This window comes from Sardina pilchardus, chromosome 9 (assembly GCF_963854185.1).
Source record: "Sardina pilchardus chromosome 9, fSarPil1.1, whole genome shotgun sequence".
Classification (NCBI taxonomy): domain Eukaryota; kingdom Metazoa; phylum Chordata; class Actinopteri; order Clupeiformes; family Clupeidae; genus Sardina; species Sardina pilchardus.
The window spans coordinates 29,826,396-29,844,326 of record NC_085002.1 but is presented as its reverse complement, the minus strand read 5'-3'; the positions used below and the strand labels follow the sequence as shown (position 1 = coordinate 29,844,326).

Below are 17,931 nucleotides of genomic sequence, written 5' to 3'. Positions count from 1 at the left end.
GTGTGCATTTCCCTTAGGCCTATATAATAGTAATAAAAATATTGTTTAGCACAGTGATTCTCAAAGTGAGCTGTGCTGAGGTGGCTCCACTAGTGGGGAACAGAGACAGGTCAGGTGGGGCACGATAAACAGGAGGATTTTTGTTGTTGTTGTTGTTGTTCATCTTTAATAATGCCTTTCTTTTTGACATGATCATAGATTCAAAACAAAATGGGCACACACAAACATAACTCATAATCAGACATTTGAATTAAAATAGCATCTGATCCAGTGGACCAAGACATACGGAGTGAAACCTTTTTTTTTTTTTTTTTTTTTAACTTGAGTTGATGGGTCAGGAGGGGCTTGACAATTCTCCACTTCCAAAGTGGTAAATGACAGAAAAAGTTTGAGAACTAGTTTAGCATATTTATTTGTTTAAATCTATCTATCTATCTATAGGCTACAGATACAGTATAAACGACCAGATTCATTTAAACAAATAAATATGCTGTATGCAGTAGCCTAGACTATGGCACATTTCCAAATGAAAATGGACACGGTGGCCAGCAGTGGTAGAAACTTGAACCAACATCATGAAAAGTTGAAAGTGCTACCATAAAAAAATGAAAACTAAAACCATTTCTGTGCTGCTACAGATGTGTTAACTTCAGTAATGGAAAGCAGACCTATCTGTATCAGAGATGAGATGGGGCCTAACCTTGGCATAAAGCAGCAGACCAGGGTGTGTAACAGTGACTGGCGATAGAAAGGACAAGGACAATATCCCCTTCCCTCTCGTAGGTTATTGGGAGCCATACAAAATGAGTAAACTGGCGAATAGCTCTGCAGTAGGCTATTTGATTTTCTGCTGCCTGCATTCTCTCAGTTCTCTCTCTCTCTCTCTCTCTCTCTCTCTCTCTCTCTCTCTCTCTGTGAGTGAGTGAGGAAGTGTGTGTGTGTGTGTGTGTGTGTGTGTGTGTGTGTGTGTGTGTGTGTGTGTGTGTGTGGAGGGGGGGGGGGGGGGGGGGGTGTTGTAGGCTATATATATTTTCCTTGCATTGCTGTTGTTTGACATATTAGCCTTTTGTAGCCTAAGCCATTTTTTTGTCATTCTGAAAAGCTGCAAACATCCAGAGTCCTGGATTCATAATGAAGTTATTCAACACTGCCATCTGCAGTATATCAATGGCTTAGTTTCAGATGGCTACTTGCATTTCACTCTCATTTTCTTTGACACAGTTTTTTTGCCCGGTCTACATTTTGATGCTTAACTCATATATACTATCACGATAAAATGATGACTTGTATGGCAGTGTTCTTGTGAATGCTAGAATCTTGACTGTGTAACTGTATATTATGTAGGCCTACAGAAATGTGGATGAAGGGGAATGCGAGATGTTAGGTCGGAACGTTTAATACTGTAGCCAGTTTGTCCTTACGGAATTATTTTGCAACGTACTCATATCAAAATCATGACGACGATTGAAAACAACACCTGAACTGTTTCGTTTTCTTGAAACTGACATCAACGCACTGAAATATGGCTGGGTTAGAAGTATTGTTCAGTTGCGTGTCTGGCGCAGTAACACGTCCTCAAGATGTGGTTGTGTGTTTCGTGCACTGGGAATTTGTACAAAACGGGTACAAATGCCTTGGTACTGGAGATGAGGTAAGAATTCCATAAACTGCATTAGCAGCTACCTTCATTAACAGTGGGAATTAAACGATGTAGTTAGAGGCATAGTTACAATCAACCATTATTATAGCTGTAAAAAATTAAGTTTGATATCACTTGATAGGCCGGATATTAATACATTGATTGACGTAGCCTACTGTACCTGCTTCGGTCTGTTTTGCTTCGTTGATGCAGCATTGAATTAGTCGCGGGTCGTTTTAACAAGGACATGTTTAGCGTCAATAACTGTCAATAAGTGCATATTTGAACCAAGGGTGGCATTAGTTGTATGCAATGGGAATAAAACATGAGATGAACAATATTTGTGCTAGCTATGATCTTGTATCTCTGTTTAACGTGACATTCCAGGCCCGTGATGGTGACAGGAAGTCGGAGCTGCTCCCTGCAGGCTGGAACACAAGTGGGGAATTGTACACACTGAGATATCGTTCAAATGATGACAAATCAAACTTGTTGTTCAAAGCTATAACTGTGGATTCAACCTTAATCTTCAACGTGATGGTAAGTCTTGTTCAGAGAGGCCTAGTTATGGTTGCTACTGCTACTACTTAGAGGCAAACCAAGTTAACAGTGTCTTCTTTGATCAGGATTCGGCCACAGAGCAAGTATCAGACTTGACAGTCAATGTCAGTGATTACATTGATGCAGAACATCTGCACGAGTTTGACAGGTTTGTAGGCCTACAATTCATAAAATGTGATTGATTAACAACTTGCCATGATTGCTTCTTTAGACCCATACTTGAGTTCATTGTTATAGTATACACTGTAGAACCACTCTTTCTTTTCTTCCAGTGTGTTCAAGAACACGGATGGTTTGGCAAAAAAGGTGAAGACCAAACTTCTTCCTGCAGTCAAGGGGGAGAGCAGTAAGAAGGCAGAGAAGAAGCGTGATGACCCCCCAGCATACTCACGGACAGATGATCCGTTAAGGATCCCCACCAGGGCACCCTCCTCCTCCAGACAGCCCAACTGGTATGCAATTCATTCATTATACACAGTCGAATTCTGTATGTCATGGTATATTTGTTTCAAACATGCACTCATCAATGAAATTATATTTTCATTAGGTTATACTGACTTGATTTGATTCTCACTCTATGTCTATGTTAAAAAAATAAACGGACTTGACTATGTCATGGGGAGAGAAAGGTATCACCTATTCCCCATATAGCCGCGTGTGAAGGTGTCAACACTATGACTGGATGTAGGTGTGTCTGTCCTGGGAGAACGGGAAAGACATTTTAGTCTCAAAATGGTACTCTCACCACTACAGTACAGTGAATTTACTCTCACACTGTGTTGGAGGAAGAGTGACATTAATCTCATTAATGTACACTGATTCCTGATCAGTTTAATCGGTTTAAATTCAAGGTGGCCCTTTTAGCTAGAACAGTTGTCCACTAAACTGAATACTTCCTAGTGTCTCTGCATTAACTGATCTGTTGGATCTGGGAAACTGGGACTTTGCTCATGTCTGACCCGTGCTTCTGAATACGTGACAAACATATGAGCACCGCACAGGTCTACCCCCTATCCTGGGAGGGAGTGTGAATGTGAGTAGTTGCAGTTCAGGATAATACAGTGATAGTGTGGCAGCAGCACGCAAGTTGTTTTCGCTGACCTGGTTTCAGAGTCCTTGTCCAAGGCACTGAACCCTGAAACTGAACTGGCACTGAACTCAATACTGAGCAGCATATTCGGTGGCATTGCCTCTGCTGGAGGAGATGGGGCTGGGTGAAATGTGTTGTTTTTTTTGCAGGCTGCATTTTTCCCCTCTGTACATTTTTAAAAAGATCCCATTCACTTTCCTCTCATCACCGAGCAAGTGGATGCACTTTAGCCAGGAGTAGGTGTTCCAGAGCCTTCTGATGTCTTGAAGATTAAACATCACTGTCACAGCTTCTCTTCTTTTGATGGCAGAGGAGACTGCTTTATGTTAAAGACAACAAAACTGCCTCAAAAGCACCACTCAGAAAAACAAGCAGATCATGCTTCAGTGTCAGGCTAAAAATGGCTTTGTGTTTAAAGTCCAGGGTGTCCATCAAATGGAGGCTGGACAGAACTGATGAAATTGAGGGCACCTCACTGCAATAAGAGGGGAAAAAGAATCTAAGGCCTTTGTGCTGGTCTACCAACAAATATTCCTTTGTAAAAATCATCACTACATGTTCTCCTGAGGAAGATCTTTTCACTCTTTTAAGGAATCATGATGAGTGAGTGCGTGGTTGTTTGTTAGCCTGGTTTGTTGCATTACTGCATTGGTGAGATTTGTATCACTTAAAGTGGCTTCAGCCACATGTGAAAGGGACATAATGTCAGTTTGTATAAATGTTCACTAAGGCTGATCGTTTCATGTGGTTAGTGATCATGACCACTGACAAGAACAAAGAGGTCAAGCCATGTTTGAAGAAATATCTTGTCTGCCATCCTCTGTCTGCTGTCTTCTAGTCATTTATTCAGTATGTTGCAGTTCTGTAACCATTCTTCTGAATCCAAAAAGGGAACTGTGATGTTTGAAACAGTGCAGCTGGAGAAAAGCCTAGTGACAGGCCACACTCTTAATGAGAACTGTAACTGAACTGCTTACGTTTTCAATTGAGGAATGAATTATCACGAGATAATGTCTAGGAAAGGGACATTTCCAAACACTGTTGTTCAAAAGACTGTGAGTGAAGCATGCTGCTGTGGTTAAAAGAGGCAGAGGAAGGCTGCTCTTTACAATTCTCAGCTTAAACATTTTTTTTAATTTAACATAAACGTTTAATAAACATTCCGTCTGCAGATTTCTGTCCCGATAGGACATAATATGCCATGACTGGGTTGAGGGGGTATTTGTTTAATGGAGTTATCTGTTGAAGCTAACATGGTGTGAGATGTAGATGAAATTGAAAGATTTCAGCCTCCGCCTTTCTCACGTTACTGTAATATGAGGTTAGTCTGTTCTCTTGCATTGTGACTCACCAGGCTTCTAATTTAAGATGTGTAACATATCTCATTCCCTGTGTCACACTCGAGAGGTGAGAAGATTTCTGTTAGCTGTTTCACACTGTGGAGGCGGAAAAGAGTGTGCAGCAGTACTCACCTCATGTTAGATTAAGAGATCATTTGTTGAAGAAGATGTAGTCTATCTCGGATCCTTGTATGAATAGCCTCCCCTGATTTTCCTTTAGGACAAAAATGTAGTTGTTTTGACTTCATATTTGCTGCCTCTTTCTCCTTTGATGCCTCAATCAATATCATATACCAATATTAACAGTACATTACAAAAAATAGCCTCTTCCCCTCAGCAATCAAACTTTTGAACACTACAACACTGATCAGAACTATTTATGTATTTTCTTTGGCTGTTTTGTTTGTTTGTTTTTCTTTCTTTTCTTCTTTACTGGATTGAGCTACTCTTTCTGTAACAGCAGTTGTCAGCAACATCGTTGTGTGTCTACTGTATAAAGTACATCTGTATCTGTATATCAAAGCTTAGTGAAATGAAAGATGAAGGACCAAGTACCACTGAATCAGTATCACAGCGATGTCAAGGGTAAGATAATGATCTTGCTCCCATTAGAAAGGGCATCATGATTTCCCCCCTGTCTTCTTGCCCATGTAAGGAGAAGCCTTGAGGAGCTCCCCTAGCCTGATGACTTATGGTTGCTTGGGGTGTGTGAGGACATCACTGTCTGGAATCAGTTTGGCTGCGGTTCCTCCGTCATATTCAATATTTTACAGTGCCGGCGCTGCTGGTGTTGCAGCCGAGCGCCGTCTGTGTCTATTTTTAAGAGATGAAGTATCTTGTGTGTCTGGGCTGGGGATGGGGCTGGGGAGGAGGCTGGGGAGGAGGAAGGATGGGGCTGGGGAGGAGGCTGGGGATGGATGGGGAGGAAGGATGGGGCTGGGGAGGAGGCTGGGGATGGATGGGGAGGAAGGATGGGGCTGGGGAGGAGGCTGGGGATGGATGAGGAGGAGGCTGGGGCTGGGGAGGAGGCTGGGGAAGGATGGGGAGGAGGCTGGGGAAGGATGGGGAGGAGGAAGGACGGGGCTAGGGAGGAGGCTGGGGACGAGTCCTTCTTGTGAAGGCCCTCTAGAGGATGTGGCTCTGGGCCAGGCCCTTGATACTGTCTCCTGCCGGCCGTCCTGATGCCTCCCCCGTTCGCAGTGACCCTATCACATTTTTTATTATGTCAGCTTTTTATTGCTTCTCTTGCTGTCATCGCCCTCTCTCTTTGTATATGTGTGTGTGTGTGTGTGTGTGTGTGTGTGTGTGTGTGTGTCTGTGTCTGTGTGTCTCTCTCTCTCACACCCAGGAAGAGAAGGAAATGGTGGAAAGCAAGTGTTTGATTAAGCCACTAGAGAAAGATGTCATAGACAAGAGGTGGCTTGCCTGAAGGAGGTTTTTAATGAGTTTCATTGTTGGGCCACAATGAAGGATTCACAAACCACTTACACTGGGAATTGCTAAGAATAAATAAATAATTTAGTTTGTGGACTGTATGAGTGTGAGGAAAAATGCATAAATTGCTTCTACAGTAGTTCTTCAAACAGTCATTATCATTCTGTACTGCAAGGAATGAACAAACATCTTCCTGGCCTTTCTGGCCTTTGAGGAGTTAAAATATGAAATGTGAAGGTACTATGTTACTATTGATCATCGATAAGTTTAAGTTTTTGGCCTGCTGGTGCTGGACCCTGTCCATGATGAGCATGCTGAGGGTCCTTTGCACGCAAGATGTACAATGTGGTGCTGTTTGTCATCTTCAGTAGCTCTTTGCTAAATCAATCAGATCAAAGAAAAGAAAAAAAAGTTATTTTATACAAACAGAGGGCTGACCTATATGCATGTTGTAGACTTACTGGACGTTACATGTTTTCCTATTGTAGCAGGTGCAGAAAGAGGTTAAAAATGTGTTGTCAAATTACTGTAGATTGATCATTGTTTGCCTTTGGGGCAGACGGATCAATCTGAGTTTGTCGGTCTGAGTTTACCCACACATCTCCTCGTGTTAAATATGCCCTGGAATCCCATCAACATGGATTTGCTTGTTGAGTGGCTGTGTTTGGGGCTATGCTGTCGAGCAGCGTTGCAGTGGAAGCGTTTGGATCAGCTCCTGGCTGTGGCGCAATATCTTGTAGCAAACACTGAGCTTGTGAGATTTCAGCTGGCAAGGCCCAGGCGGAGGCGCGCCAGCTGGTTTATCAAGCTCGCTGAGCCCAGTGAGGAGAAGAGCTACGCCATCTTTTTTTTTTTCCAAGGGAAAGGCGTCTGGTGTGACTTCATGCTTCTCCTTCCGACAAAACGGCTCCAATGGCTGCAGCTCCGCTCGGCTCGGCTCGCCTCGGCTCTCGCACCTGTTTGTCAAATCGCAGCATTTCCTCTATGTCATCACCTGAGCCAGTCCACATATCTTTGCTGATCCAGGGGAAAAAACTGCCATGCTCAATGGAGGGGCTCCAGACAAAAATGTCAGAGCAAAGACTGAGCTTGCAGATTTAGGCTGGCAGCACCAGGCTAAAGATTAATTGACTTTTTTTTAAAAAAAAAAGAAAGAAACCATGTCTGAGAAGAATAATCTTAAACTAGAGACAGGCTCAGAGATGGCAACTTCCGAGCTACTTTGCTACTTTTCTCTCACAACATCTACAGACTACATGGGCTGATGCTAGTGCACCTGTTTCTCACCACTTTGTGTGTGTTTTGACGTCTGTCTTTTTCTCTCTGTAATCTTTTTTGTCTATTGATCAATATGTCAGTACTTTTGCCACAACCACACAGTCGTTGTTGCTCTCAGTCATGTAAGTGGGTTAAGGGCATTAAATGTGTTATGCTGTTATGTAATGTGGTAATGTGTGTCATCTCTTAGGTCAGACCCAATGGCTCCATTTGCTGCGGGAGGAGCCGATCTTGACCCATTTGGGTAATTTTCTCTCATTATGGTTGACAAAGATCTAATTAATGCTGCTTAAAGAATTAAAGGATTTAGCAGGTCCCTGTAAGTTTGTGTTATACATATTTCAACCAGTATAAATGCCATTGCTTGGTTTAGGAGTCCTGTCAGTGATGTCATTTGGACCTGTACTATGTAGGTGCAATATATACCATGCTGTTGTATCCCAAGACTGGGATTGTTTGAGATTGTCGATATGGGTTATTTGTCCTGTAGAGGGCGATCTGGAGGGATGATTGTTGACCCACTGCGGCAGGGGTTTCCCCGCTCAGGGTTCGACCCTTCTGGGGGCGTCCCGGGCGTGTTGCCCCCTGGAGCTGTGCCCCCTGGAGCTCGCTTCGACCCGTTCGGCCCCGTCGGCAGAAGCAGACCTGGGTGAGAATGGCTCCACACCGGCCCATGCCGCACACACTCATCCACAGCTAGTTTCACAGTTTAATATTGAAAAACTCTTAAAATATGAATAATAGTATATTGAATATATGAATCATTGAATGTTTTAAACATCTCCTGACGTCAAGCTTAATATGTTTAAAATATTAATGTTGTGATATTAAATGTGTTAATGTCCTCCTTTACAGCCCAGACCCAGATCACATGCCTCCCCCAGGATACGATGACATGTTCATGTGAGGGACAGAAGCCCTCCCTTCTCTCCACAGCCTGCCGGGGACTGTGCAGCCTAAAGGCAGCCCGCTGAGAGCAGCCCTGTTCTATGTGCTGGTGTGTGGAATAAAAAGCTATCTAACGAAAACCAGCCATGGTGCTTTCCTGACACCGGGTTTGCACATACACAGTATACACCGATGCAAACGTAACACTTAACGCATCCCGTGTGCTTATATGTGTGGCGCATAATGCTGAAAGCAGTGGGAGAGGAGAGTTGGGGAACGTTGGAAGTAAGAGGGATTTTTTCTATCTCATAAAAAATAACGATTGGGAAATGCTTTGAACTCACGTAACATGTTTTACTTCTAGACCAAGATTCTGTGGGTCTTATAGTGCGGTGGATTCTTTTCTGGGTCCATTAGGATGAACAAACCTATCTAATCAAACGCTTAGTTTCTTCTCACAGACTTGTCAAACATTAAGCAGACCATATATTTGGTGCAATGTCTCCTCCTGCCTTTGCTACTCAGATCCTGATTATCATCCTTCTCTGATTGCCTTGTTGTGATCGACTAATTTCCATTTTTGTGTGGTTTCTTGGTAGCAATTTACAGTCGGGCTGCATCTTCTTAAATGCATTCCATTCAGTTAAAACTTCTCATTGAAGTGGAGGAACTGACCAAAATTCTTAATTTATTTGTCTATGCCTAGCCCAAACTTCTACAGTTTAATTCCATGTGTAAAAACTGGTAACAACTCTACATTCTGTCCTTGTTTGCAAATAAAGGACTAATTCATTTCACACTTTATGTCAATTGTGTTCTGTTAGAAGACTTTGGAGATGGTCTCTTGATAGTGAAAACAACATTTTATTATGTGTCTAATAAATAAAAACATATATAACCATTAAATGCCAGAGGGCTTGATTTTCTGTCACAAATTATAAAGGAAAGATTACACTGGGTGGTGGAGACCAGCGATTCACAGGACATGGCTTCATTTAGCTTGGGAGATTTATTAACGGGTAGATGTTAGCATCTATCAGTGGGGTGGAAGACGGGCATTAATAGGCATAAATAATGGTTTACGGGATCATGCAATCTCCACCACCACAGAGGACCAATAATAAAGCCCAATGGCATTTAGATATCTGAGAGGTGTCATGAAACTGCTTGCAGTCCCAATAAAAAGGGAATGTATGATGTATCTATTTCTATTAACTTCCTGCCAGGAACAATGTATGGTGTGCAAAGATAAGACCATTTGTTGAAATGAAGATATCAGCCTTATTCCCTCAGTCAGACATAAATAGTGGCCTGACTTTCTGTTAAACAGGCTAACTGTGACCTAACCACATGATTAATTTATACGTTTATATCAAGAAATGGAGCATTTCATATTAATGCAGCTAGACCATATGCCTGCTAACCCATAGTCCGTCTTGCTTTTAGTGCTGTTTGTTATTCATCATGAAATCTGGTATAATTGTAATATAATGTGTAAAGCTGGATATTCATGGTCATGTAATGGACTAACGCTGGCATGTGATCGTATAGCTCCTTGATGTCCTGCCCTTTTCATGGGAGCCAGATCATGTGCAATTAATCTTAGTAGAGCACATAGTTGTCTAGACAAACTGATTTTTGTAGTAAGGCAAATGCCTCTTTGAGCAAATTTAGTGGTTGGCTTTAGAACATTGCAATTATGCTCCTGCAAAGTGATCAAATTAAGAGGTTTAATTACCGTGACACATTTGCAAAGGCATGAAATTGTATGCTGAAGGGTAGATATTTTCCTGTCCTTTAAAATGGTTCCCTCCTGTACTAATTGACTTGGAGTAAAAATGAGATAATGCCATCACTATAGAGTGGGTTCACGTAAATATAACCAATAAATCAGTTCAAAAACATGATGCAGTGAAGATAGATTTGTTGGTGAATTTCCAGTTGAGCATGCAAGTCACTGTTAGTCTCCCTCTATTTTTGCAATACCCTTCTACATCTATAATTTGGGAAGTAGCCAGGCAGTGAATGAAAGCTTGTTGTTCATCTGAACTGTTCCAGTTGATGTGCTGCCTGATTCTAGAATGTCCCATTGCAGACTCTAATCTTGCCGGCTCAGATGTAAAAGCCATCCCTGTGTCCTGATTCATCATGCAGGGATTGCCGTAGTCTGTCCCCTAAACATTAAACGTGCATTTTCACAATGTACAGACAGAAGCTTGTCTGATCTAGAGCATAAAATGACACACAGCTAGCTAAGCACCTGAAGGAGTGGGGCTTCCATATGGCCAGTAAGTACTTGCTGTTTCATGGCCTCCCTGTCCTCTTTCCTTTTTGTTGCAAGGGCACGAAAAAAGGTCATACGGATGTAATTCAATCAGGCTCTTTTTCAGCCAGATTTTCCACTAGACTAAACTAGAGTTCTGCAGAAATGTTGCACCCTGAGGTCATATGCCTCTTGAAGATTTAGCATACCAAGACACCTTTTAAATATGTATGTGATAAGGTAAATGAAATCAATCTCATGAATTAATCCTGCAAATCTCATGTAAATGAAGCAATTACATTTGGACTGTATTTCATGCCTGGGTCTCATCTCTGCATATCATTTGCTTTATGGATGTTCTATTGAGCATGCAGTCTATCACAGACACTGAGGCTTAGCGAAATGGTGACATGTTCATGGGTTAGACAGGACTATTTGTTATCTGTGGGGGAGGTAGAAGCAGATGTAATGGAAATCAATTCTGCTAATGGCCTGTCCTCTGCTACATCTCATACAAAAAAATATCAAGAACGTGAGAGGTAGAGGTATGGTATTACTGTGAAATAAGGATGACCGCCTGTATGTCCAGTAAACCTTCACAATCAAACACTACTGCCAGTTTCGCTCCATTCATTTTTTATACTCGCTTCTGTAAATGTGTCCGCCAATCTGTCCCATTAAATACTGATGTGGTGGAATAATTAAGTGTCGCTGTCCACTGGCCGTCTGCTTTGCTACTGAATGCTACGATAACATCCCATCACCACGTAATTAAACATTGCAAAGTGCTTCTGCCTGTCAGTGCCACCCCGGCAGAGATAAATGGCTCCGCTGGGTAAGCACAGGAGCTGGAGACTGGCAGGCTGTGCAGTGCAGACCGAGACAGCTCAGATTGCCACAGATGAGCTCAGCTGTGGCATGGCCAATTCATTTTGTGGCCATGCGGTATTTATTAAACAACTGGGAGGAAAAAAGAGAGGGGAAGAAAGAGAGAGGAAGAGAGATAGATGAGAAGAGAGAGAGTGATGAGAAGTAATGGTAGTGAGAAGCTCATGCAGTGCTTCGATGTGAAGCTATTTCAGAGGGACTTGTTTGTTCTCCCTGGTCTGCAGACTATCCCATCAATAACCTGATATCAATGACTTAATTGGAGCTCCACATACAGTGAGAGTAATAGGACTATCAGGCTCCAGAGGCAGCTTCAGAGGCTAATACATCCACACTATTGTGTAAATGACTTACAGTCTTTAAGCAGGGCGCCATTAGGGTTTGAATCAATCAGCTCACCGCGCACACAAATGCACAACACTCCATTGTTCTCCGTTGCTTAAGCAGTCTGTCATAAATCTTTGGCTTGACAAAAAGCTAATTTAATAATGGTGGATTACTCCAGCTAAAGTCTGAAACAGAACAGCCATCACTGCTTTCAGTAAACTACTCACAAACACACACTGAACACAGTGCCCGACTCCACTCTCTCTAGATGAAACAATATACATCACATTCAGTCTAAACTATTGTATCCGTTTTGTTCTTGTCAAGATAACAGCCAAGAACCCTATAAAACGTTCAGAATAGTTTTACACAAGTGAAAACCTGGCTGTGCGGTCTAGCGATCTGGCCTTCCAAGTGAGACACCAGAAGGCCGTGAGTTCGATCACAGGGACTGCCACTGTACCCTTGAACAAAGCCCTTAACCCCAGGCTCAAGCGGCTCTGTCCCTGTAGTGCGTTAGTTCACAGTAAGTCACTCTGGATGAAAGAGTCTGTTAAGAGCAAATACGCTATATATATGCTTACTGTACATTCTTGGAATGTTAACTTTTGTTACAGCTGGACTGGACTCAGTTTGACATTGACAACCCTGAATGTTTAGTTCACTCATTAAGATCATTGACTGGTTGAAGACAGCCCTCAAACTCACTTTTGTTAGATCAGATTCAGAAATGGATTCTACGTCACACCATGCAGTTTCTGTAATAAAACTGGGGTTAGGTGTTGCGGCTCTTGAATGCCACTAATGAACAATAGTTCATTTCTGAAATGAAATAACTTTCTCAGGGACTTGAGTCCCCGAGTCTTGAGCTGAGTCTTTGGAACACAACTACATGACCTCTTTGCTTTTATGTCACCTACTCCCTGTGTCCTGTGTGCTTGTGCAAAAACACCAAGGGCAGTCTAATTGAGCACGCTGAGGTCGTAGGCAATATTCAGTACAAGCTTTAAATTAGATTTCGTTTGTGAATAAAATCACTAAGGCTGTGTGCAATAATTGGCTTTTAATTTCTCCTGACCTTTCACAGGTTTACATATAACCAATTGATGAAACATCCCTATTAGGCTGATGCAGTCCTTGAGAGTATACAAGTTGCATTGCTGTATCAGCTTTGTATTGCATTGAGAAAGAAAGACAACATCAATCATTTTACAAGCTGGTGGGGACATTCAGTTTGTTCATTTTAATTCAACACCTCAATAACAATCAGTGCCGTATCCCGTTTTCTGTAATAAATTATTAAATATACTGTACAAATAAATATAAAGAACAGTCATCAATTTGATTGTAATGGACAGTCCACTGAACCTTTGCAAGAGACTCTACGTAGGCCTACCCCAAAGACAACATGAGAATAAGATTAGCGTAGAGGCTAGCGAACAAGAAACACTGGTGAATAAGATCCATGAAGAGTATCTTGTTGTGATATGATCACAAAACATCTGTAAACATATATTATGATGTACTTTTCACCATTTACCTATGATCCATCTCACTACTGTCATAAATCTCATGGTAGATATATCAAGACACTTTACTCATCAACACTACCAAAATATTACATAATGCAAGATCAAGCACAGCTCTCTATCTCACATAGGCTGCCATCGTCATCTGTGGTCTGAAATGTAAATTATTTGAAGTGCAATCTAAGTGCTGATAACAAACAAGAAAGGTCAACATTTTCAATTCACTATTAGTTTGATGAACAAATGTACAATAAATGGTGCTTTTCAGAGTACATGTCTATAGGCACAATAGCTGGTACAAGCAGTTAACTGGATACACAAGGCATTGTTTTGCTTATAAATCAGGAACTATAGGCAGGTATTTTGTCTGATGTTACCCTCTTCATAATACCCTCTGCTGTTTTCTTTTGAGTCAGGAAAAAATTAATAATGAGGTGCAGTTGCAAATGAGTTTAAAGATGGGCTGCTTTCATTTTGTTGTGTGCTTTGTTCTAAAACTTTCATCATTCCACAGAATGTCCTCTTCTCTCGTGTGGATCTTTTTCAGCATTTTTCTTGCATAAATCTACAGTTCCTGCCTATATTCAATTCTCCATCTCTCAGTTCCATGCACCTATACATTACGTGAGCAGTTTTGGGCCTATATTCTGGTGGTGCCAGATTCTGCTTTTGGGTGTCATACAATCAACTGAAAATAAAGAGATGACCTCAGGTTTAGAAGTGCATTTTCCTATAAAATGGTCCCCCTAGTCCACTACCATGGCGTGATCTACACATTATACTGAAATAAGGCTGTTGCAACACATTATAATATAGCAACATTACACTAGTCCTAAGTGCAGTTAATGGCTAGAAGGAAAACAAAAAGAAAACAAATCAGCTCAGTAAGTATTTCTGTGAATATTGTTTTGACATCGACATCAACATTCAATAATTAGGCTTTGCATTGCTATAACCCCTCTGATGGCCATGGGCATAACGAACCTAGTGATAGCATGCCAAAAGGGCTGTATATGACACCATTGAGAATTGTTAGACATGCTTGTGTACAAATACATTAGAGCTGAACGAGCTGTAGTTTCTGTCTCAGTGGGTGTGTTCAGTAGTTGGCTTCATACTCATTCATACTAACAGTTTAATAAAGGATATGTTAAATATGCCCTTTTGAAATTATGGAACAATATGCATGTAAAAAGCATTATAAATGAAACGTGAGACAAATGGAAAATCAAAGATTGTGTTGACACTCTCTGAAACAGTCCAGATTAATCTAAAGAAACCTTTCTTTTTTCATTCCTCTTTGTTAATATTGTTGAATTCTGCACTTACTTGATTGTGAGTATACAAATTATTTGACATTATTATACACAGAATGTTATGCTTGGGTAATTAATTACTGTACCATCTTAAAACAATGCAGCCTCCTGCGAGGAAGAATCTGAGTTGAGAGCAAGTGCTTCTTTAAAGACTTCTGCCCATCTACAAATAGTTAACATTATTGGATAATTAGATAGACACTGACTTTTTATACTTTTATGAATTGAATAATACTAACCCATAGGTACTGAACATATTTCATTCTGTTGCTATATGCACATCCAAGTTATACAGCAACTGTCCTGTAATCCTTGAATCACAAACAGACCACCTACTGCATGGCATTGTGATTTTAGTTTACAGTGACAGTGTTTTTAAGGCAACCTTACATAATATTGAAAAAATGTACATGATTTCATTAATAATCTGATATACAGTAGATTATACAGACATATATTTCAAGTCTTGAGAAGCAGATAGCTGTTAGTTTGTTTGCAGCATGTTATATCATTATTGTTTTTTGTGTAAATATTTCTGTGGTTACCCATTGTGCTTTTTGCATTGATCAACAACTAAATCCTAATGCTATTTTTTCCAGTTGTGATAACATTCTTGATTGCAAAATTGTACTCTCTCTAACCTGCTATCCCTGTGACCTACAATTTCAAACAACATGTCTGAAATGCGCCTTACCTTCACATGCTTGTCTTAGAACAACCCCAGATAAGAAATAACCCTTGAAAACAATTGTGCGGACAATTGTGCTACAGTTCTTTTGTTGCAGCAGACACTTGATTGGTGCTGTCTTCACTGACTGGAGCAGGGCATGTGGTGTTGGGTTCACAGTCCACAAGAGTATCCCTGCCCTCGCCCTCGCCCTCCAACTGCCTCATTCTGAGATTTATAGATCCATAGGTTTTCCTGGGTCTCCTAGACATAGCGAAAGTCCTCCTGCGGTACAGTTCACCCTTACATATTGACACCATGAGCATGATTGACAAAAGCATCCCACCAAGTGTAAGCAGCCCGAGACCTGCTATTATACACTTGTCCAGATGGGAACCAAGCTGTGCATAGTACATTTCTAGTTTTTCCATCTGGCGAGCTGTCACCATGTCTGGGTTGACCTTAGCTTCTCTGGGTATGGTGTAGGCAATCACTACCAGGACAATTCCACTGACCAGGAACACCAGAGCAGAAATGAATCCATAGTCCACGGTGCTCCCACTAAAATCCAGTTCTTGGTCTTCGTCAGATCGGGGGGAGAGCTCATCCCGTTGGAGATTTGGGGGAATCGGTTGGTCTCTGGTGTGAGGTATAGACTCGTGGATGTGTTGTCTTGAGCCGGCGGGGAACTTTATCTCCTCGTCCTCATCCTGATAGGACGCGTTCTCGAAGCCACCAGTCGCTGTCCGAGGTTCTGACCGCGAGGGCTGCTGCGGCGGCGACGACGAGGCCTCGTGGGCATCTCGCCTTTTACCATCCCCCAATTCACGGAGCTCCACCGCATTCAAAGACTCCATCTAGAATCAATCTGGGTGACCATGTCGTTTTAGAACCTCCCACCATTCATTTTTCACTTCTGCAAATACCTGCGAATACCTGTGAATAAGTAAACCATGAACACGACCAGAGGAAAGGTATTGACACACATGGGATTTTTTGTAAATGCAAAACAAAGGGCATTTCATGAGAAGGTTCGTCGATAACTCCAAGCAAAGCTTACATAGCTCCAGGTGCAGAAAATAAACAGCATGTGTGAGTAGCCTACTGCCACTGGCAAAAAACAGGCTATAGGCTATACCAATAGCCTGCCCACGAATCACGCACTCTGCTCCTATCCACAAGTCGCCAACTGCGATGTCAAATCAAGGAATTACGCTCTGATAACAGAAATAATCTTTTTTACCTCACGAGGACGATTGACTTGGAGCGCTGAAGTCAAGGACTGTGTTAAAGATTACGACAGAAACGCCTCTCCACCCTGCTTCACGTCCCAACTTAGCCGGCATCGCATCTACTACCGCGGTCAGTTCAGAGAGATTAATGGAGCGGAGAGCCATAAACACAGCTTTGATGTGCTGTAACCTATTTGAAATAAGGAGTTGATTACGTCGCGCTCAAAGTTGTCTGTTTGTGCTCGGAAAGCACTGAATTTCAATGAAATAAATTGCACCGGGCATCATGAACCCCAAGCAAAACCACCATCCCGTTCTCCAGTTTTAATTTGAAAACTGAACACATTGTGTTTTGAGGATTGTTAACGTGCCGCGTAATCAACCAGAAATGACCTTGATGCCATTTCAATAATACTACTTTATCGACTACATCTTCAATTGGTCAAACCGGATCATCAAAATTCCACTGAGAGAGCGTTACTTAGTGTAAATGGGCATAAATCAAAAACGAGGATGCTGTAAGCACACCTACCTGTGGTTATCGATGTTCGAGTGATAAAAGAGAGTGAGGGGAAGGATGCAGGGTGTTGTGAGAGAGACCTTTGCAAGAGACCTCTCGGGAGAGACACCGGCCATGCGCGGAGCAAATCTGCTCAATATGAAAGCGAGAGGCAACACTAGTCCCTCTACTCATAAATGCAACAATACGTGGAGACCCAGTTCCTCAGAAGAAAAAGCCTCTTGAGGAAGTATGACCAAAGGGCGTCATCTGAAGAGATAAGGGAATGATAGTATCTGTGGGCTATCAAGGACATCAGATGAAACAGGCTTCACCCAATTAATCTGAAGAAAAGATGATGCACTCATTAGCCTATTGTAAATCTGTTTATTAAATGTCACATTACAATAGCCTACCTGTTCACGTTCATAACAATTTCATGAGATCCCCCCTCTCTCTCTAAATCATGGCTCTGAAGACTGAACACATATGGATTACAATTCATGTTGGGGTGAATGATATTGTCAAGGGCTATTGAGATGCAGTGCTATGATCCTGAGACAGCCTGACTGAGACAGAATAATCATGCAGCCAACTTTTATGCAGCAGACAACCGGTGTAGTGCTATCACAATTCAATTATTTAAATGGCCAGTGCATGCTGGGTGGTTGATTAAGTCATCACATCACATACAACTCCTGTTGGTGGAATGAGATTGGGGCAACTATTCCCCATTTACCCCAAGCATAAATGGAGGATATACCATTAGATTGTACATTTGAGCATTATAAGATACTATTACTCCACACTCTAAAATGGTCCACAGTCAAAAATGGATAGATTGATATCACCAGTGTGAAGACTTCTCGGGTGAGCTTTTTTTTGTGAGAGCAGAATATCAGCCAGTCAGGCAACACCCGACAACACCAAAACTGTGTAGAGGTGTCTCTGGTTTAATTGTCTGCTGGACTCAAATCTAA

General features: G+C 41.8%; 1 protein-coding gene across 1 annotated transcript; it reads left to right on the top strand.

The window, feature by feature from the left end:
* The first annotated feature begins 1,424 nt into the window (after positions 1–1,424).
* On the top strand, positions 1,425–9,027 carry psmf1 (proteasome inhibitor subunit 1). The gene is made up of 7 exons (XM_062544651.1): positions 1,425–1,651; positions 2,027–2,179; positions 2,266–2,348; positions 2,473–2,652; positions 7,533–7,586; positions 7,833–7,991; positions 8,198–9,027. The coding sequence occupies exons 1-7, from the start codon at positions 1,523–1,525 to the stop codon at positions 8,247–8,249; spliced, it is 810 nt and encodes a 269-aa protein (XP_062400635.1). The 5' UTR covers positions 1,425–1,522; the 3' UTR covers positions 8,250–9,027.
* Positions 9,028–17,931: the final 8,904 nt, after the last annotated feature.